Source organism: Hyla sarda, chromosome 2 (assembly GCF_029499605.1).
Source record: "Hyla sarda isolate aHylSar1 chromosome 2, aHylSar1.hap1, whole genome shotgun sequence".
In the NCBI taxonomy this organism is placed as follows: Eukaryota; Metazoa; Chordata; class Amphibia; order Anura; family Hylidae; genus Hyla; species Hyla sarda.
The window spans coordinates 283,381,080-283,403,648 of NC_079190.1; the positions used below are offsets into that span (position 1 = coordinate 283,381,080).

General features: G+C 44.4%; 1 protein-coding gene across 3 annotated transcripts in view; it reads left to right on the forward strand.

The window, feature by feature from the left end:
- The window catches only part of THEMIS2 (thymocyte selection associated family member 2), a 101,086-nt gene that overhangs the window by 76,513 nt on the left and 2,004 nt on the right, over positions 1-22,569 (forward strand). For all 3 annotated transcript variants that reach the window (XM_056557289.1, XM_056557287.1, XM_056557288.1), the window contains exon 5: positions 19,442-19,583. In XM_056557289.1, the coding sequence (XP_056413264.1) occupies positions 19,442-19,583 (142 nt within the window). The remainder of the gene's footprint in view (positions 1-19,441; positions 19,584-22,569) is intronic.

Genomic DNA, 22,569 nt, shown 5'->3' on the forward strand with positions numbered 1-22,569 from the left:
AATACAAGTTAATGAGGCAAACAGAGAGTCAGTTTGAGTTACGTTGCAGTTTGGTAATCATGCAGTAACTCGTGTAGGGTGTCATATATAGACCACCTGGCCAAGTTAAAGAATTGGATGATCTAATAGTTGAGGAAATAGCTAAAATGACAATGAAAAGAGAAGTTATCATTATGGGAGACTTCAATCTCCTGGATATAAACTGGAAAACCAGAATAGCTAGTTCTGCCAGGAGTATAGATATTATAAATTCCCTACTGGGATTACCTCTACAACATGTGGTTGAGGAGCCAACCCGGAGGGAGGCCATTTTGGATTTGGTATTCACAAATGGGCATTTGGTATATGATGTTAATGTAGGCAAAAACTTGGGATCTAGTGATCATCAGTCATTGTGGTTTAATAAAAGAACAGTGAAGGAATCACACCACACAAAACAAATGTTTTCGATTTTAGAAAAAACAACTTTTCAAAGATTAGTCATAAATGAGTTCCTATCAGACTGGCCCGGATTACATGGAGACTAGAAGATATGAGACTACTTAAAAGATGCAATATTGAAGACTTATCAGTAAAAGCAGAAAAAGGAAGAGACCAATGTGGTACTTAGCAGAAGTGTGCAAAATCATAAAAAACAAAAAGCTAGCATTTAGTAATTATAAAAAAAAAACAGGGCAATGAAGATAGGGAAATCTACAAGACTAGGCAGAAAGAGGCCAAGGTAGTTATAAGAACTTCTAAAGCGCAGGCAGAAGAAAAACTAGCTCAGTCCATGAAAAAAGGGGATAAGACATTCTTTAGATATATAAATGAAAAAAGGAGATTACAACAAGGAATAAATAAATTTAAAACAAAGGAAGGAAGGTATGTAGAAGAGACTAAAGGGCTAGCGGACTTCCTTAATGAATACTTCTGTTCAGTTTTTACAGAAGAAAAAGAAGGAAAAGGACCTCAATTAAGGAGGAAGACTAATTAATCGTTTGATGCATGTGTCTTTACAGAGGAAGAGGTTCTACATTTTCTGTCTAAACTTAAGACAAATAAGTCACAGGGGCCTGATGGCATACACCCCAAATTATTAAAAGAGCTTAGCGGTTAACTAGCAAAACCGTTAATAGATTTATTGAAACAATCACTGGTAACAGGAGTCGTCCCGAGATATTGGAAATTGGCAAATGTCATGCACATTCATAATAAAGGTAGCAGGGAGGAATCAAGCAACTATAGGCCAGTTAGTCTGACATCAATAGTGGGGAAATTTATGGAAAGCCTACTAAAGAATAGGATTGTCGAACTTCTAAAATCTCATGAATTGCAAGATGAAAAACAACATGGGTTTACTTCAGGGAGATCATGTCAAACTAATCTTATTGATTTTTTGATTGGGTGACTAAAATAATAGATTGCAGAGGGGCAGTAGACATTTCATATCTAGATTTTAGTAAGGCTTTTGACACTGTCCCACATAGAAGACTAATCAATAACCTACAGTCATTGAGCTTGGACTCCCATATTGTTGAGTGGATTAGGCAGTGGCTGAGTGACAGACAGGTTGTAGTAATGGAGAATATTCAAAGCAAGGTCCTGTCACCAGTGGAGTACCTCAGGGATCTGTACTGGGACCAATTTAGCTTAATAACTTCATTTGTGATATTACGAAAGGTCTCGACGGTAAGGTATGTCTTTTTGCTGATGACACAAAGATATGTAACAGGGTTGGTGTTCCCGGAGGGATACGCCAAATAGAAAAGGATTTAGGCAAACTAGAAGAATGGTCAGAACTCTGGCAACTGAAATTTAATGTGAATAAGTGCAAGATAATGCACCTGGGCATAAAAACCCAAGGCAGAAAATAGAATTTCTCTATCGGCTTCATTGGGGGACACAGACCGTGGGTGTATCTTGCTGTCTATAGGAGGTGTGACACTATGGTAATAAAAAAGTCAGCTCCTCCCAGCAGGATATACCCGCCTTCAGGCTCTGAGCTAGTCAGTTTAAGCTTAGTGTCTGAAGGAGGTGGACATGGGCTGGATTCTCCAGTGCAGGTCTTCTGTTTTTTATTTTCCTAGTATAGGGGCGTGTTAGATTTTATTCCCTTTCTTTTTCGTTTTCAGGTGGGGACTTAGGAACTGCGGTTCACTGCTTCCCCATTGCGAGTAAGGGGGCACAGACATTGCGTATATGCGCTGAACCCCCTATCGCCAACGGTCAGAGTCTGGGTGGTACCTAATGGGTCCGGGTTCCCCTTTTTTCTCTGCTCGCCTCGCTCGCGCATAGCAGCCAGGCGTGATGCAGGGATGAAAAGCTGACTGAAGACTTCACTGAAGACTCCTATAGGTAAGTTCTTCTGACTGAGGTAAGTACTTTCCCCTTTTTTTCCCCACAGGTACGGACTCGCAACCTCTGGAGACCCCCTGTTCTGGCCCACCCTCAGTTTATGGGGCTTGATCCTACAGGGGCTGCACTATGCTGGGGGAGCAACTACACCTGAGGGGGCATATGTTTATAAGGCATGTGCTATGGAAATCTTTATTGTGTGTGTGTGTGTTTTGGTGCACTACTCAGCGCCTTATATGCGGCTGTCAGCCGCAGCGCTGCTTCGGCTCGGGCGTTCTTAACGCCGGCTTATTCCCTGTACTTACAGCACCTTATAAGCGGCTGCAAGCCGCGGCACTGTTACGAGCTGGGTGCTTCAGTGCCGGCTTACTTTCGCTTTCGCCGGCAACCTCTGCCGGCGTTCTGGCTGCCCGCTCCGTTCCCCCGAGCGCATATACAGCAGGTGCGCTTGGGACAGGGAGCGTGTCAGTTCTTCTTTGGCCACTGGGCGGGGGAGCTCTCAGAGGCGCGAAGCAGCGTCCAATCAGCGCAGTAGGCGCGATTTTATATGTGTAGGGGTCGGTTGCTATGTGCCTTGCTTCAGGCACGCCCCTCCCTCCCTATTGGCTGGTTTGTTTCAGTCTATCTGGCTGCACGGAGCGAGTTCTTCTCACTGCAGCTGACAGGGGACACAGATCAGGGTGAGAAAGCGCATGTCTTCTTTTTTTTACCCCACTATGTCCGTACCCAGGGCTGTTCCTCCCTCTAAACAGAAACCTGGGAATTCAGTGACTTACTATATCTGTAAGCACTGTAATACCAAGATGTCTGGCTCCGCTGAGCCCACTTGCTCTGCCTGCTCCTCTGCTCCCCCAGACCCCCTGGTTCCCCCTGATGCCCCTTCGGTCCAGGTGGATTCAGACGCTCCTCCAGCCTGAGTTTCTTCCCTGACCCAGTATATGGCTGACTTGACCCAAGTCTGAGGCCTCCCGCGAAATGGTGTCCGCCTTGAAGGGGTCTTCCCTGCGCAGGACCTCTGAGAGGGCCCGCTCTTCGTCTCCTCGTACTTCAAGCTCTCACAATCGTGCAAGGGGTGCCTTGTCTGACTCTTCCATTGAGTCTTCGGATAGACGTGAGCGTTCCCCTTGCGGGTCCCGCTCCCCCCCCCCCTATTATCTGGGCACATACGTCGCTCCTCCAGAGGACGTTCTTGGAGTCGCTGCTCTGCCACGCCAGAGCCGCGTACCCGGTCTGGATCGCCCCCCTCCAGAACTGCCCTCTTGAACTAGTTGACGAGGCTTCCGAACCGGCATGTGACTCAGAGGACCGCTTGGACTCAATTGCTACGGTGAACTCATTGGTGACAGCCATAAGAGACACCTTTCACTTGGAGGACCCAGGATCTTCGGATGTCAATCCAGGAGTATCCTTTCATCGTGCTAAGCCAGCACCTCAAAAGTTCAGCCCTCACGCTGACTTTGACGACATTCTGGAATCCGCATGGAAACATCCAGACAAGAGATTCCCGGGAGTCAAGACAATTCAAGAACGTTATCCATTTGACAAGGACTTTGTCGCTTAGGTGGCTTCCCCTCCCTCTGTGGACCCACCAATCTCCCGGATTTCAAAGGCGACTACACTGCCTCTGGCAGATGCCGCTGCCTTCAAGGATCCCGCGGACAAGAAGGTAGAATATTTAGCGAAGTTTGCTACTGAAGCAGCTGGCTCTTCTCTTATTCCCATCTTCGCCTTGACATGGGTGTCCAGCTTCCATGCAATGCGCAGCTTCCCTGCAGTCAGCCCGTTGTTCTGCCTTTGCTGTGGGTCACCTAGCAGCCCTCCGCCGCTCTATGTGGCTTAAAGCTTGGAATGCGGATGCCGCTTCCAAAAGGTCTCTCACTGAACTTCCCTTTACGGGTGGCCGTCTTTTTGGCAAACGCCTTGATGAGATTATCTCTGAGGCAACGGGAGGTAAGAGTTCCTTGTTACCTCAAAATAAGGCTCGCCCTACTTCCCAAAGGAAGTCCTTTTCCTTTCGGTCCTTTCGGACCTCTGGCTCCAGCAAAGGGTCCGGACAGGCGCCCTCGCGGGACAAGAAGGCTCCCTCGTTCCGGGCACGCCTGTCTTGGAAGTCGGACTCCAACCGCTCTGGCCGTTTTGTGCCCAAATCGGGCAACCGCAAACCCACTTCTGCATGAAGTGAGGCCTCCACCCGTGGTTTCTTTGCGGGTGGGAGGTCAACTCTTGTTTTTCCGAGACATCTGGACCTCACACATTCAGGACTCTTGGGTCAGGGACGTGGTGTCCAACGGTTACCGAATCGAATTTGCTTCCCTTCCGGGGGATCGCTTTTTCGATCCCGGGCCCCCCGGTCTCCTCCCCTGGCGAAGCAATTCCGTGCGGCTCTCCAGTCTCTGCTTCTCCAGGGGTGATCGTTCCCGTCCCTCCAGGGGAACATTTTTGGGGTTTCTATTCAAATCTCTTTGAGGTCCCCAAGAAGGACGGTTCTGTGCGACCAATCCTAGACCTCAAGCGTCTCAACCGTCATCTTCTCATCCGCCACTTCCGGATGGAATCTCTCCGCTCGTTGGTGACGTCCTTGGAACAGGGGGAGTTCCTTTCATTGGTGGACATCAAAGATGCCTACCTCCATGTGCCAATATTTCCGGGCCATCATCGGTACCTCCGTTTTGCGGTTCCGGAGGGTCACTTTCAATTTGTTGCCCTCCCCTTCGGTCTAGCCACGGCTCCTCGGGTCTTTACAAAGATCCTTGCGCCAGTGATGGGCCTGTTACGGTCGAAGGGAATCTCGGTGATACCCTATCTGGATGACCTTCTCATCAAGGCTCCAACCAGAGATGAGACTCTGGAGAATCTGGACGTCACTCTCCACACTCTGACTCGCTTCGGGTGGCTAGTCAACCGGGACAAGTAAGTCCTCCGGCCTACCCAGTCTCTAACCTTTCTGAGTGTTTCGATTCCACACGGCCTCAGCCCGAATTTGTCTTCCGCCGGACAAACGTCTGGTGCTCCGGGAGGGGGTCCGCTCCCTGTGGACTCAGGTATCAGTCTCCATCCGCACTTGTATGGAAGTCCTGGGTCGGATGGTGGCAACTATGGAGGCCGTACCTTTTGCCCAGTTTCATTACCGACCCCTCCAATTGGCGATTCTCTCTCGATGGAACAGATCTCCTCTGTCCCTCGATCGTCAGATTGTTCTCCCTCTCAGGGTCCGTCAGTCCCTGCTCTGGTGGCTCCGCTCTCCCCTTCTTCTCCAAGGGCGTCGTTATCGGTCACCCTCTCCTCCTTGGGACTTGAATTTGGTTCTGAGTGCCCTCCAGGGTGCACCCTTTGAGCCCCTTAGAGAGGTGTCTCTCCGCCTCCTTTCTTGGAAAGTGGTGTTTCTTGTGGCTATCACCTCCATCCGGAGGGTGTCTGAATTGGCAGCTCTCTCCTGCCATTCTCCGTTTCTGGTGATCCACCAGGACAAGGTTGTTTTCCAGCCAGACCCTTCCTTTTTACCTAAGGTGGTCTCGGCCTTTCATCGGGACATTGTCCACCCGTCCTTTTGCCCGGCTCCTTCTCATCCTAGGGAGCGCTTACTACACAAGCTGGGCGTAGTTCGGGCTGTTCGGTCTTATCTCTCCATCACTTCTTCGTTTCGTCAGTGTGATTCCTTTTTCGTCCTTACGGAAGGTCGTCGCAAGGGACAACCTGCTTCCAAGACCACCATTTCTAGGTGGATTCGGTCCGCCATTTCGGAAGCCTATCGCTGTGAGGGGAAGATTCCTCCTTTCAGGGTTGTGGCTCATTCCACACGTTCTGTTGGGGCATCCTGGGCTCTCCAGAATAGAGCCTCGGCCTCGCAGATTTGCAAGGCGGCTACCTGGTCCTCTTTGCACACTTTCTCAAGGTTTTACCTGGTTCATACTTTCGCATCGGCTGATGCTAGTCTGGGGCGTAAAGTATTGCAGGCGGCAGTGGATCGGCCGTCTGTCTGATTACTTATCTGCCCACCCAAGGGATGGCTTTGGTACGTCCCACGGTCTGTGTCCCCCAATGGAGCCGATAGAGAATAGGAGATTTTTTAACACTTACCGTAAAATCTCTTTCTCGGAGGATCCATTGGGGGACACAGCTCCCGCCCTTTTTGAGTTTTATCCTTTTGTTTCTCTGTCCGAGGGTGTGTTCAGTTATGTTTTTTCTTCTGGTTCTCGGACAGTTTTGGGGTTTTTTCCTTGACCTATTGGTCTCCTCCTATTGCTCTGGAACTTAAACTGACTAGCTCAGAGCCTGAAGGAGGGTATATCCTGCTGGGAGGAGCTGACTTTTTTATTACCATAGTGTCACACCTCCTAGAGACAGCAAGATTCACCCACGGTCTGTGTCCCCCAATGGATCCTCCGAGAAAGAGATTTTACGGTAAGTGTTAAAAAATCTCCTTATTTGACACAGTCCTGACCTCTGTATCTGAGGAAAGGGATTTAGGAGTAATTATTTCAGAAGACTTAAAGGTAGGAAGACAATGTAATAGAGAGCAGGAAATGCTAGCAGAAAGCTTGAATGTATAGGGAGAAGTATAAGCAGTAGAAAGAGAGAAGTGCTCATGTATAGCTTGGAAGAAAGAAGAGACAGAGGGGATATGATAGAAACTTTTAAATACATAAAGGAATCAACACAGTAAAGGAGGAGAGGATATTTAAAAGAAGAAAAACTACAACAAGAGGACATAGTTTTAAATTAGAGGGGCAAAGGTTTATGCAGTAATATCAGGAAGTATTACTTTACTGAGAGAGCAGTGGATGCATGGAATAGCCTTCCTGCAGAAGTAGTAGCTGTAAATACAGTGAAGGAGTTTAAGCATGCATGGGATAAGCATAAGGCTATCCTTCATATAAGATAGGGCCAGAGACTATTGATAGGATTCAGTAAATTATTGGGCAGACTAGATGGGCCAAATGGTTTTTACCTGCCGACATTCTATGTTTCTAAAAAAAATGTTGTTTTACATAAAGATGGCCTAGGCTATAAAAAGCTTACCAACAGCAGTTTTACAGGCAAGATCTACTCAGAACAGGCCTCGCCATGGTCAACCAAAGGAGTTGAGTGGACGTGCGTAGCATCATATCCAGAGGTTGTCTTTGGGAAACAGACATAAGTGCTTCCAGCATTGCTACAGAGGTTGAAGGGGTGGTGGGTCAGCCTGTCAGTGCTCAGACCATACACCGCATACTGCATCAAATTTTTCTGCATGGCTGTCATCCTGGAGGGAAGCCTCTTAAGATGACGCACAAGATATCTTTGTACGTGGATGACATTTATATTTTTCTGGAGGAACCGAAAAAATCTTTGTCAAGAATAATAGAAATAATTAGCGAGTATGGTTCATTTTCAGGTTTAGCCATAAATTGGTCTAATGGGTCAGGAGAAATGGGACCTTCATATGGGTTTAAAGTATTAGGAAAAGGTGATCGGTTTCGCTATTTGGGAATTCAAATAACTGGGGAAAGTGATAAAAAGGGGGAATTTAGTTCACAAAAGTCATTAGTATTGGCAAGAGGAGATTGGGTTTCTACTTGAGGAGCAATGGGATACCATTTTTTCTAGCATTAGATTTGTTTCCACGAATGAAGACCATAGACTGATTCAATTTAACATAGTATACAGACTGTATTATACACCAAAATTCCTGTATAGGATAAGCAACAAGAGTAATAGTAACTGTCTTAGGTGTGATGAAGAGGAAGCTGAATTCTGTCATATTATATGGTTTTGTATGGAAATATATTGGTATGATGTAATTCAAAATATAAAAGAAAAATTTAAGGTAGAATTTGAAGCTAACACAGCACTTGTAATATTGGGGGATGACTAATCCTAACATTACAAAAAGGGAAAAAAAAGCTAGTGGTACATCTTTTCTATGCACGTTTGGTAAACATAAAAAAATGGTTATCCGCAGACTTGTCAAATATAAGAGAATGGAGATCATCAACTGCAGGGGAGAAGGGATGGGAGAGAGAGGTGTTTTTAACCAGAGGTTTTAAAGGTTTAACCAGCAGTGCAAGTAGGTTTGGGTGGGGAAAGAGGGAGAAATTGGGAATAAGTGACATTAAATCTATTGTAATTTTTAACTGTGTAAATTATTCATAATGTAATTCATTAATGTTTGTGGTTCTTTATTTATGAAATCGCTTTTTATATTGAAAAAAAATAAAAGATGATGCACAAGAAAATCTGCAAACAGTTTGCTTTGCTCAAGAGAAGCAGACTAAAGACATGGATTACTTGAACCATGTTCTGTGGTCCGATGAGACCAAGATAAACTTATTTGGTCCAGATGGTGCTAAGCATGTTTGGTGGCAGGTGAGGAGTACAAAGACAAGTGTGTCTTGCCTACAGTCCAGCATGGTCTGTGACTGAATGAGTGCTACAATGAGAGCTACAGGTTATTGAGGGAGCCATGGATGGCAACATGTACTGTGACATACTGAAGTAAAGCAAGATCCTCTCCCTTCAGAGACTGGGCCGCAGGGCAGTATTCCAACATAATAACGACCTGCAACAGACCTCCAACACGATACTGCCTTGCTAAAGAAGCGGAGGGTAAAGATGATGGACTGGCCAAGCATGTCTCCAGACCTAAACCCTACTAAGCATCTGGGGGGAATCCTCAAATAGAACTGGGTCATGGGGAAACACATGTTTTTTAACATCCACCAGTTCTGTCATGTTGTCATGGAGGAGTGGAAGATGTGGCAACCTGTGAAGCTTGATTTTTTCAAATCAACTGGTGCCAGAAAGTTAGAGTACCTCTCATGATCTTGGTAAATCTTATAATCCTCCCAGTTCACTGCCCTCATCATGATAAACCACCCCTGCCTTTATTATTATTATTATTATTATTATTTGTTAGTTTTCTATCTTGATATTGATCTGTATTTTCTGCTCAATCTCAGTCAGATTCACAGCCTGGGAAGGGGGCATTACCCAGCAGGTGTGACATCATCTGAAGCCATACAGGAGAGAACTTCCTCCCTCACTCTGCTACACACAGCCCAGAGCAGTTCAGTGTGTGAGATGAGCTATGGTTGGCTAAGGCTGCACATACACCCCTCAGCACTCCAGACTGCATTTCCTGATTTTGGACCTTGCCAGGCCAGCAGGAGTCCAAAGTCTGTCTAAGAGAAAGGGGGAAATGTGCTCTGAACAAGTAGGGAGACACCTAATATCAGCTTTTTTTACCCCTTAAGGATGCAGACAATTTTATTTTTACGTTTTAGTTTTTTCCTCCTCGCCTTCAAAAAATCATAACTCTTTTATATTTTCATCCACTGACTAGTATGAGGGCTTGCTTTTTGTGCGACCAGTTGTTCGTTGTAATGCCATCACTCACTTTGCCATAAAATGTATGACGCAACCAAAAAAAACATTTGTGTGGGTAAATTAAAAATAAAACCTCAATTTTGCTAATTGTGGAAGGTTTCGTTTTCACCCTATACAATTTACGGTAAAAATGACATGTGTTCTTTACTCTTTGGGTCAATACGATTAAAATGATACCCATGATAACGTACTTTTCTATTATGTTACGCTTTTAAAAAAATCGCAAACTTTTTAACCAAATTAGTACGTTTAAAATCCCCCTATTTTGAAGACCTAAAACTTTTTCATTTTTCCGTATAAGCAGCGGTATGAGGGCTCATTTTTTTGCGCCGTGATCTGTACTTTTTATTTATACCATATTTGCTTATATAAAACTTTTAATCCATTTTTTATAAATTTTTTGAGGGAATAAAATGTTATAAAAAAGCTATTTTGGACTTTTTTTCTTTACGTTCACGCCGTTCACCGTACGGTATCATTAACATTTTATTTTAATAGTTCAGATATTTACGCACACGGCGATACCAAATATGTGTATAAAAAACATTTTTAAACACTTTTTGGGGGTGAAATAGGGAAAATGGGATAATTTAGGTTTTTATTGGGGAGGGGGTTTTTCAAATTTTTTTTACTTTATTTTTTAACTTTTATTTTTACACTTTAATAGTCCCCATAGGGGACTATTTCTAGCAATCATTCGATTGCTAATACTGTTTAGTGCTATGTATAGGACATAGCACTGATCAGTGTTATCGGTCATCTTCTGCTCTGGTCTGTGGGAAGGCAGATCAGAGCAGAAGACGCAGGGAAGGCAGCGGAGGCAGGTGAGGGGACCTCCGTCTACCGTGCCGGATGATCAGAACGCCGCGGCAGCGCTGTGTGCGATCCGATCCTCCATTTTAGTGACCGCGATGCTGCAGATGCCGTGATCTGTATTGATCACGGCATCTGAGGGGTTAATGGTGGACATCTGTGGGATCGCAGATGTCGGCAATTACCGGCGGGTCCCTGGCTGCGATCAGCAGCCGGGACCTGCCGCGCATGATCCGGGCATCGATCCGATGCTCGCGGTTATGCTTAGGACGTATATGTACATCCTGGTGCGTTAAGTATCAGCTAACCAGGACGTACATTTACGTCCGGCGTCGTTAAGGAGTTAAACACAAGTAAAACATAGAAAACTTAATTTTTTTTTAAACCAAGTACATGGACAGAGATGTCAGCAGAGAGCATTGTGGTCAGACTGAAAAGAACTATACAACCTCCTCTGGAGCATATATGGCAGCTGATAAGGATACTGGAAGGATTAGGATTTTAAAATGAAATTAATTAACAAATCTGCTTAACTTTCTGGCACCAGTTGATTTAAAAAAAAAAAATTTCCACCAGAGTACCCTTTTAAAGTAGTGCTGGAAAATAATGATGGCCACACAAAATATTGACAATTTGGAAAAAATGCTTACACTTAGCAGAGCACTTAATATTATTGCCAAGGTTTAGAAATGAATGGCTGTTTCTTGAGTTATTTTAAGGGGACAGCAACATTTAACATTTCTATACAGGCTGTGAACTCACTATTTTGCATTATAACAGAGTACAATGTATTAAAATATTGACAAAAATGCAAGGGGTGTACTCACTTATGTGAGATACTGTAGCCTAAAAGGGGTTTAAAAGCAAACAGTCACCAGTGTCACCGCACTAACCAGTGGTACTGGCTGTTAGTGCAGGTGACACTGATTAAAATGATGCCTTCCACGAGCGTATCCATTGCTCTGTTATTCTTCTTTTTGTGATTATGCTAATTAGCATCTTGGGGAGCGGGCAGGGTTATGTCTATTTTGGGCAGCTCTGCTCGGCTCATAAATATGGATACTCTCCTTCTTCCTCTTTGCTGTTTTATGGTCCGCTGTGCCACTTACCGGTTTTGGCTTTGAACAAAAGAGCTGAATAGCACACATGCAGGTAGAAGTAATGAGCTTGCTAGAAGACAGAGGTGTGGTCATAAATCCAAGTCAAATACTGGAGAGGCAGGCATGTACCGAGGGGTCAAGCTAGAGAAAGAATCAGGAAACAGGCAATGGGGAGGAACCCAGCAGAACAGCAGCAGAACCTTTGCAGATAGACAAGCTACACTATTGCTCAGGCAACACAGGAAGGGGGAAGTGCCCTTGGCCCAATTTGGACATTTCCACTTAAGGGATTACTTACTTTTATTGCCAAGGTTTCGAAATTAATACCTGTTTGTTGAGTTATTTTAAGGGGACAGCAACATTTGACACTTTTATACAGGCTATGCACTCACTACTTTGCATTGTACTTTACAAAAATGCAAGGGATGTACACACTTATGTGAGATACTGTAGCCTAAAAGGGGTTTAAAGGAAACTGGTCACAAGTGTCACCAGCACTAACCAGTACTGGCTGCAGGTGACACTGATTAAAATGATGGCTACAACGAGCCGATCCGTTGCGTCATCGCACTGTTATTCTTCTTTTTGCGATTATGCTAATAAGCAGCTTGGTACGCGGGTGGGTTATGTCTATTTTGGGCATGCATATTTTCCCTCTTCCTTCTCGCTGTTTTATGGTCCACTGCGCCACTTACCGATTTGGCTTTGGGGCAAACTTGGGAGCAGAGTTTAAGGGTTCCCCCTTCTTTCCCTCTCCAGGATGCGGAAGCTGGTCTTAGCTACAGGGGAGACACCAGGTCGCTACCACAAAAGTGGTCCTGGTTAAGTGGCAGCTGGCCAAGCAGGCCAGAACGCCCTGGTACCAAGCACCAGGGAAACAGACAGGAGGGGCGAGCTGTCGGTAGATGGAATATGTGCAGCGGCAAAGTCAAATGAGGCAATACTGACTTGGTGCTATAACAGAGCTGATGCTAATAGAACAGCAGAGCTGAATAGCACAGGTGCAGCTAGAAGTAATAAGCTTGCTAGAAGACAGAGGCGTCATTCCAAGTCAAATACTGGAGAAGCAGGCAGTGACCAAGGGGTCAGGCTAGAGAAAGAATCAGGAAACAGGCAATTGGGAGGAACACAGCAGATCAGAACAGCAGTAGAATCTTTGCAAGTAGACAAGCTACAATATTGCTCAGGCACCACAGGAAGTGCCCTTAAATAGGTGGTGACTGGAAGGGATTGGAGGGAGATCGGAATCAGGAATGTGCATGGACCCATAAAGACACAGCATGTGTGTGACCTCTACAGGGCACACCTGAAGCTGTCACTGCCTGTGACAGTGCAGGAAAACAAGTATGGAGCCTGCAGAAAAGAGGAAGGAGCTGTGAGTGCAGTTTGGCTGAAGTTAGCAGCGGGATGTGCTGCACACTAGTGGCAGGGGCTGAGAAGCTGCGCCGCACGCCGCTTACGGTTTTACGCAGAAAGTAGCACATGCTCAGTAGGACAGAAAACAGAATGAGGAGGCAAAGGGAGAATATGCAAATTAATAAGTTGAGCGGAGCTCAGAAGCTATACATATTCTGAAATATATATATATATATATATATATATATATATACACATGACTATGTATGAACCTTAAAATTTCACTTTTTTTTATTTATATAACACACTTCGTCTTTATAGCATAAAACCAATATTGTTGGTCACCATTAGCTTCCTGATAAGTTGCCACATAAGTGAAAGTGCTGCATGCCCTCGGGTGTTCCTTCACACCTGGTGTACAGTTTCACAATTGTCCAATTGTTAGCAGCTTATCAATCTGTGAATTCGCTTGTCCTCCACATAATGTGCGTGACGTTCACTAGGCAAAGGTGTCTGTGCTTATCGTTTGGTGTAAAAGTGCATAGTCTCTGAACCATCAATAAATTGCACCTGACCCTTATGAGTATGCACAATGTACACGTCCCGTATCAATAATAATGCACAGTCTATTGTCCAAGTACCATCCTATTGGACATGATAGTGTATCAAGTTTATAGCACTATTTGCACTTATCTTTATTTCTGGTAGCTATGGTGCATCTATCCTGGTACTACTTATCATCGAGGGGGGTACAGTTTGTGGAACATAACAGATTTGTACTAGAGTTACTAGAATTTGTGCTGACGAGGAATTACTTTCTGTTAAATGGCCACACCTACCACCAATTAAGAGGGATGGCCATGGGGAGTCCGTGTGCCCCCTCTTATGCAAACATCGTATTGGGGTGGTGGGAGGCCACTATAACATTCTCGGACGAGAGGGAAAAATTTTATGATATGGGACACATATGGGTTTGATTCATCGACAATGTGTTTATCTTGTGGGGGGGATCAAAAGAAGAATTTGAGGAGTTCATTCAGTCCCTTAATAGGAATGAGATTTGTCTCTTCTTTACACACGAGACACATCTATTTGAATTAGCCTTCCTTGATGTGAAAATAAGTAGGGGGTCAGATGGTGTCCTACAGAGCACAGTATTCCGAAAGGAAACATCTACCAACAGCCTCCTGAGGTGGGAAAGCTGCCACCCTGGGCCCCTAATTTCTGAAAGTTCGCCTCAGGAGGAACTGTTCGGAAATAGCGGAATACAAAATACAAGCAGAGGACATGAGAAATCGTTTTAGGGAAAGGGGGGCCTATAAACATGCCCTGAAAACACCACAGGAAGAACTACTCATACCCAAGCCAGATGTTGCACTGAGTGGTCCCCTAAGAATTATTGGTAGATTCGATGAGGCAAGTGACCAGATAAGAGCGGTAATAAACAAGTATTGGCACATCCTTAGTATTGACACAGACCTCATAGATGCCAATGTGGATAAACCACAAATTACCTTTATGAAGGGAAAAAGTGTCAGAGATTATCTAGTTAAAAGTCATCTGCCAACGGAGTCCAGAGGAACGACATGACTCAACAGTAACCCTACCCCAAAAGGGTGCTTTGCATGTGGACACTGTCGAGCCTGCAATTTTATACATAAAACTAAAATGATACCTAATACAAATAAACTGGTGAAGAGCTTTACAAACTGTTCCACAAAATTTATCATCTATGTAGGATTCTACACGTGTCCATTATTATATGTGGGAAAGACGATACGAGAATTTCGCAAGCGCATTTTGGAACATACAGGGGATGTACGAAATTCAAGGAATACAACCCTAGCAAATCCCGTAAATACCCACCATGATGGAGAGGTTTCAGCGTTACGTTTTGTAGGGATTGAAGAACTACAAAAACACCCTAGAGGGGGAGACTTGGATCGATTATTACAGCAACGAGAGAGTCGATGGATATATGATTTGGGAACTAAGTCACTGAGGGGATTAAACGAACAGTTAAAGGGTACCTCTCATCAAATAAACTTTTGATATATTTTAGATTAATGAATGTTGAATAACTTTCCAATAGCATGTTAATGAAAAATATGCTTCTTTCTATTGTATTTTTCCCGATCAGTCCTGTCAGCAAGCATTCCTGACTCATGCTGGAGTCCTAAACACTCAGAGCTGCCAGCCTGCTTTGTTCACAGCCAAACAGGCTGTGAACAAAGCAGGTTGGCAGCTCTGAGTGTTCTCCTTTGTGAACAAAGCAGACTGGCAGCTTGTAGTGTTTAGGACTCCAGCATGAGTCTGAAATGCTTGCTGCCAGGACTGGTAGGGAGACCCCTAGTGGTCATTTCTTCAAAGTGGAAAATTTAATAGAAAGAAGCATATTTTTTAATAACATGCAATTGTAAAGTTATTCTGCATACATGAATCTATAATATATCAAAAGTTTTTTTGATGAGAGGTGCCCTTTAAACTTTGGATGTTATTTATAGTGACTTTACCTGGCGGAGTGTTTGTGGAGATGTGTGGGAGGTAGTTAGGGAGGACTGTAGTCAGTCCCCAGGAGGTAGTGGGAGGGTGTACTAGGGGAGAAGCTAGGAGGTTCCTGACCGGGACTGCCCTTTTTAGGGAGGCCACCCCGCCTAGGTATAGGGCCAAATTATAGGGTATAATAGGGTCTGTATAGATCCCCCCTAGGGCCCCGCTTCATTCCCTACACCTAGCTTTTAGGCAGACCCCCCTCCCTTGATAGCTCTCCCACCCCGCCTAAAATTGTCATAGACATGACATTACAATCCAGCAGTGTATCTTCTTTTTCCCTCCCTCCCCCCCCCCTCCTTCTATTCCCCTATCCCCACACCTATCTACTTAATCATACAGCATGCAAAAAAGTATGTATTCTTTGGAAGGAAGTATATATTCCTCTAAAGGGTACAAAAAAATATTCCTAGAATAATCTGAAATTCACCTGGACTCCAAGTTGGCAGATGGCATGTGAGTCTTGCATACACGCCCCTGTTAAACATGGCCATGAATACATCAATGCAGACTACGTTTTAAACAGCAGGAGGCGAGATAAATTGTGACATAAGATTTAAAATATCTTTAGCTTAGATCCATGGTTCTCCTGGACTTTTTGTTGGCAGATGCCATAGGAGGGTTGTGATTACCCCCCCCCCCCCCTGTCAAATGTGACCAGTAGTATACTTATGCAGACTACACTATAAACAGCTGGAGGTTAGCCAAAATCGTACCACTGTATGTAAGGATAATGTGATTTTTTTAGAGGCTGGGTGTGTGTCCTGGGGACTTCCATAATACCTCCGAACATAACCTATATACTACAGTGAGAATACTCGCAGAATGTACAAACAGGTATAACAGAGACCGCAATCATATATCTCTATGTACAGCCTCATTCCACTTGCGGACTCAGAAATACGTCAGAGGGAAATCCCTGTATACAAGGGAATCCCGGAGCCTACCCCCTCTGGCGACATCAGGCAGGGGGCGTGGCCACAGCTGACGTGGGAGTGCCGGAACCGGATATGAGGCAAGACACCAGGGTATCAGAGCGCGAGCAGCAGTAGCCGGTTAGTCATGGCTCCCTGCATACTGCAGGTTCTGCTCAGAGGCGAGAGAGAGCAACATCGCAGTGAGTAACAGCCTAGCTGTATTAAAGTTTTCTTTCACAGGGCATCGGAACAAGAGACTAGCTATTGTAATGTCTTTCTCTTCTAGGTAGATTTCCATGTTTTATGACGGACAACTACGGGCGCTTGGAATCAAATGATGTCTCTCTGAAAAGGATTTTTTTTCCTTACAGGAAAAATTGTTTCTACAGGCAAATAGTCCCACAGGTCTATGTAGCTCTCGCATAATAATGTGACCAAGCTAATGTGACTACTTAATACTACATTGCTTTCCTGTGTATTGATGTTTTATAATACTTGTGCTATGCAATAATCCATTCACGGGATATAAGATCTATATTCATGTGTATGTGTTATTGCCTTGGATGAGTATATATCTCAGATAGGGCTCCCCGCCATCCTGATGACGTCACCCACCATAGAGTGACAGAAACGCGTTGAGGGCGTGAGCAATAGAGGGAATTTGCCCCAATAGGAACAGGTCCTTGCGTAGCAAGTGTGGTCTTTATATGTCTATCGAATCTGGGTAGTAAATTGCTCAGATAGATATGTCAGTGTCACGATTCGGCTGGCTGGAGGTGGATCCTCTGTGCCAGAGAGGGATTGGCGTGGACCGTGTCGGTGGAACGGTTCTAAGTTGCTACTGGTATTCACCAGAGCCCGCCGCAAAGCGGGATGGTCTTGCAGCGGCGGTAGCAACCAGGTCGTATCCACCGGCAACGGCTCAACCTCTCTGACTGCTGAGATAAGCGCGGTACAAGGGATTAGACAAGAGCAAGGTCGGACGTAGCAGAAGGTCAGGGCAGGCAGCAAGGATCGTAGTCAGGGGCAACGGCAGGAGGTCTGGAACACAGACTAGGAACACACAAGGAAACGCTTTCACTGGCACGATGGCAACAAGATCCGGCGAGGGAGTGCAGGGGAAGTGAGGTATAAGTAGGAAGTGCACAGGTGAAGATACTGATTAGGCCTGCTGCGCCACTGTGGCGCAGTGGCCCTTTAAATCGCAGAGACCTGGCGCACGTGCACCCTAAGGAGCGGGGCCGCGCACGCCGGGACAACACAGACGGAGAACGGGTCAGGTACGGGAGCCGGGATGCGCATACCGAAAAATGTACTGTGTAGAAAAGGAAGCCCCCAAAAGTTACAAAATGGCATTTTTTTCAATTTTGTCGCACAATGATTTTGTTTTCCATTTTGCCGTCGATTTTTGGGTAAAATGACTGATGTCATTACAAAGTAGAATTTGTGGCACATAAAATAAGCCATCATATGGATTTTTAGCTGCAAAATTGAAAGGGTTATGATTTTTAAAAGGTAAGGAGGAAAAAACGAAAGTGCAAAAACTGGAAAACCCTCCGTCCCCAAGGGGTTAAGGTGTAGAAAACGTGTACTATGCTCCACAATGCACATGAAAAAAATACTGGCCTGGCTGGATGCAAGCCTAATCCATATGTGCACAATACATTCCTTCTATCATTACCATGGCCTCATTCATACATAATGTTATATTCAATGTATGCCGTCACTTACATATCAGTATATCAATCACCTTGTAAACCACTATATACAGATCTAGACGCTGCCAACATTACTGCAGACAGCTTAGAGTGCCATGGACCCTACATAAAGGAACAGTGAATGTGATGAGCGGCAATGGTACACTCAAGGGGAATTAAAAAGTGTCCCCCTATTAAGAGATGTCCCCTAGAAGGAAAAAATCTTTGTGAATGACTGAATACTGTCCTGTACTCACTCCAGATTCTAATTACCTATAAAACATGATAAAAAGCAATATTACAGTAGAATCTCTGAGTGCCGTTTAATCACCTTTTATCCCTTCCCCGTATCATTTCATCCCCCCTTTATACCCTGTGCCACCTTATTCCCTGTGGCTTGTGCCAAATTATCTCAACATTACCCCCTGTGCCACATCATTTCCCCTTGATCCCCCTGCCCTATGCCATATCATTCCCCCTTTATTACCCTCTGTGTAAATTTAATGAAATAGCACGGGGGGGGGGGGGGGGGGGATCAAAAGGAAATGATGTAGCACAGGGATAAAAAAAAAAAGGGGGGGATGGATTTGGCACAGGGGAAATAAAGTGTCAGGGGGGGGAGATCAGGAAAGGAGAGGAGTGAATGATGTGGCTGGTGGACATAAAGAAGCAGGTCTTCTGTTTCTGTGCTGGGGCTTCTGCAGGGGGGGCGGGTGCATCGGGGCCTGGGCCCCTTATAAGTTTATTGGCTGTACCCCCTGACGGCGGCCCTGTGTACAAGGTAGGGCCGGCACATAAGCCTGGTTGTCCCCTAATAGGAGGGTTTTGTCCCCTATTGGGAGTGTTTTGTCCCTTAATGGGAGTGTTTTTTCCCCTTTCAGGTGTTTCTGCAACTACTATTGGGAGTGTCCCCTATTCGGAGGGTGCAAATACATTAAGTCTTATGGGACACTGCCGGGGAATTAAAAACTGTCCGCTTTTGGGAGGTGTCCCCTATTGGGAGGTGTCTGCTAAGGGAGATTTTACTGTATTTCCATCTTCACTCACTGTCCAAACTGGCTAATGTGATGAGTGGCATATTTGCACCACTGCTTACTTACCCTTGTCTGGATCACACCTTCAAATGCGAAGGCCACAGAGTGATGTACGCTGCAGAACCTAGATGTTGTGCCTCCACACTCATGTTATGGCAGTGGCTATATATGTACATTTCAAAGTGGGCTGCTTTCTTCCCTAAAATATATTAAAATGTAACAAGTTTTTGGGCATAATAATCTGTTTTCTTTTCTTTTTTCTCCCATTGCAGAAATCAGAAACCTTCCATTCTGATAATTTCACTGTCCATCAAAATATGTCTCCAGGAGGAAGTAAAAGAATTAAAGAGACATGCAATATACAAAAGAACATGTATAGTACAACACCAAAAAGAAATGCAGCTTCTTATGAAGGTTAGTTAATGTCATCTGACTTGCAAAGTACCATTCTGTGCAGAGCATGTGCTGCAAATATTATTTATTTATGTTAATAGAGTGCTCTTAGTTCCAGAGCACTGAACATGAAACAGTAAAATGACAGATTGATATAGAGGGAGAGAGGACCCTGCCAATGAGGGCTTACAATCTACAAATAGAAGGATCTTTATTTTTATTATTGTATTACTTTGTGATAGGGTTTTTTTTGTACTTTTTTCCAAGGCATTTTGGACTGCACCAATTATTCAACGTTAACGATGATAATCGATAATGGAAATCGCTGTCGATGATTTTAATTTTTGATGAATCGCTCACCAATTGGTGATGAGCAGCACCTTGCACCCACTCCCCTTCTATGATGCGCACTGAGAAGCTGAGCGCGTGTCATAGTGGAATGGTCCCGGTGGTGGCTAATGCCGAACATCACTGATCGGGGTGGTGCCCGGCATTAACCCCTTAAAGTTGATTGCGGCATCTAAAATGTAAAAGAAAAACAATCCTGGCGGCTCAGAGGAGTCCCGATCAGCTGAGTGGATTGTGTGGACGGCCCTTATCTGCCTTCTCGTAGTCCAATTGGTGCTCCAATGCTCCAGTCAGCCATGGCAGGCTGAAGCAATGGAGCACTGATAGCACCGATCAATGCTGTGCAATGGCATAGCATTGAACAGTGTATGCAATCTAAGGATTGCATGTAATAGTCCCTTATGGGGCTAAAAAATTGTGTAAAAACAACAAATTAATAAATGTGATTTAACCCCTTCCCTAATAAAAGTTTGAATCACCCCCCCCCCCCCCCCCCTTTTTCCCATAAAAAAATAAAAAATATTCAAACAAAAATAAACATGTGGTATGGCTGTGTTCGTAAATGTCCGAATTATACAAATATAAGGTTAATTAAACTGCACTGTTAATGGCGTATACCTAAAAAAATACCAAAATCAAGGACTGCGTATTTTTATTATAAATTTTTTTAAAAAAAGCTATCAAAAAGTCCCATCTAGGGATGTATACCAATACATATCCTGGAGATAGGTACCCTCACTAGGCTACCTGGTTGCTGTGTAAGGTCTGGGGACATGCTAGAAGTATGCTTGGGATGTCGGGCTGTACAAAACTTACGCCCTTGTGGCACAACCCTGGTCTGTCTGAATTTTTATTCTTTCCAGGATGTGGGGTTCTGGGAAAGGAAGGAAATAAGTAGACTGGAGCTGTTGTGAGTGAACAGCGTATTTAGGACCTATGAGGATCTCCATGCCGAGTTCAAGCTGCCTCGTTCCTTCTTCCTCTTATAGATGTTTACAACTATGTCATGTGTATGAGGCACAGGGTAGACCGAGGTTGCTGGAGATCCACTCTAATGCTGTGTTAGAATCACTGGTTACTCATTCTGACTCTTCTGGGGTTATTTCATGACGCTATCACAACTTTTTCGATGTTACCATGAACAGTTTTTTACCTTATTGGTTTGGGGTAAATGGGAGGGGGATCTTGGCCCCTTGTCGGATGAAGAGTAGAACACTGTTTTGTCACATACTCACTTGCTGTCCCTCTCTGAAGCTAACTGCTTATCCCATGTTCCTTCTGCACAGGGTGTACAAAACTCCGGCACTTCTACAAAGGCTAGGTCTCTGTCCTGATTTTAATTGTCCAAGGTGTGGTAGGGTAGGGGCCAACTTGTTTTATATGGTCTGGAATTGTCCATCATTGGCTCCTTACTGGAGGGAGGTGTTCTCGCTTGTCCTTACGGTGTATGGGATTGCTGTGCCAATGGAGCCTAAGCCATGTGTACTGGGTCTCATAGGGTGCGATACTGAGCCCTCAGGGGTCGAACTGGGTATCTTCCGAATACTGTATCAGGCCAGAAAACTCATAGCTCAATACTGGATAGTCCCCCTACGGTTGTTGACCTGGTTGCCTGGGTTTCGCTTATTGTCCAGTAGGAAAGAAAGATTTATGAAAAAACGTAAGGCCATGTGTAAATTTCACTGGATATGGGGTTCTTGGGAGCATGAGTATAGGCTAAGTCCAGATAACCGCTAATGAACTCTATTACCCTACATACATTGGAGCCTTAGGGGGCTTCCCCGCAGTCCAAGGACCTTTTCTCCCTTCTTGTTTGCACACCCCTCTATATTCTTGTATGTTTAATATCTCCTGTGTAGATGACTGTTATTATTTCTGGATGTGTGGCTACATGTGCCTGCCTTATTGTAATAAGATTTTGTATCACTTTATATTTGGTTTCTTAAAGATAGTTGGTTTTGCAAAGTTAGGTTGGGTGACACATGGGACTTCTCTATACTAAGTATACATACATTTTACAGGATGGCGCACATGGATTGTTCTTATGGGGGTGGGTGCTGGTATTTGGGGATGCGGGGTGGGTTGGAGGCGTGAAACAGGGTTTATATTTTTTCTGTATGAAAATATAAAAAACATTTTAAGATCTGATTTTAAAAAAAAGTTCCATTAAAACAAAAATGGTACAAAAAAAATACAGATCATGGCGCTAAAAATTAGTGCTCACACACCCACATATATGGAAAAATAAAAAAGTTATTGGGGTCAGAAAAGGACAATTTTAAACATGCTAATTTTTGTACAAAAAAAGTAAAAAAAAATCAAAAGAAGTAAAACATATATAATTTGGGTATCATTGTAACCGTATTGACCTACAGAATAAAGATAATGGATGAGATTTATCAAAACCTGTGTAGAGGAAGAGTGGTGCAGTTGCCTATAGCAACCAATCAGAATGTGTTTTTCATTTTAAAAAAAGGCCTCAGAAAAATGAAACAAGCAATCTGATTGGTTGCCATAGGAAACTGGTCAGTTTTTCCTCTACACGGGTTTTTATAAATCTCCCCCAATGTGTCATTTTTACCAAAAACTTTGGGCAAACTAGCAAGATCATACAGGATCTGCAGCATATTTGTGCTGCATATTTTGAGCAACTGATTTT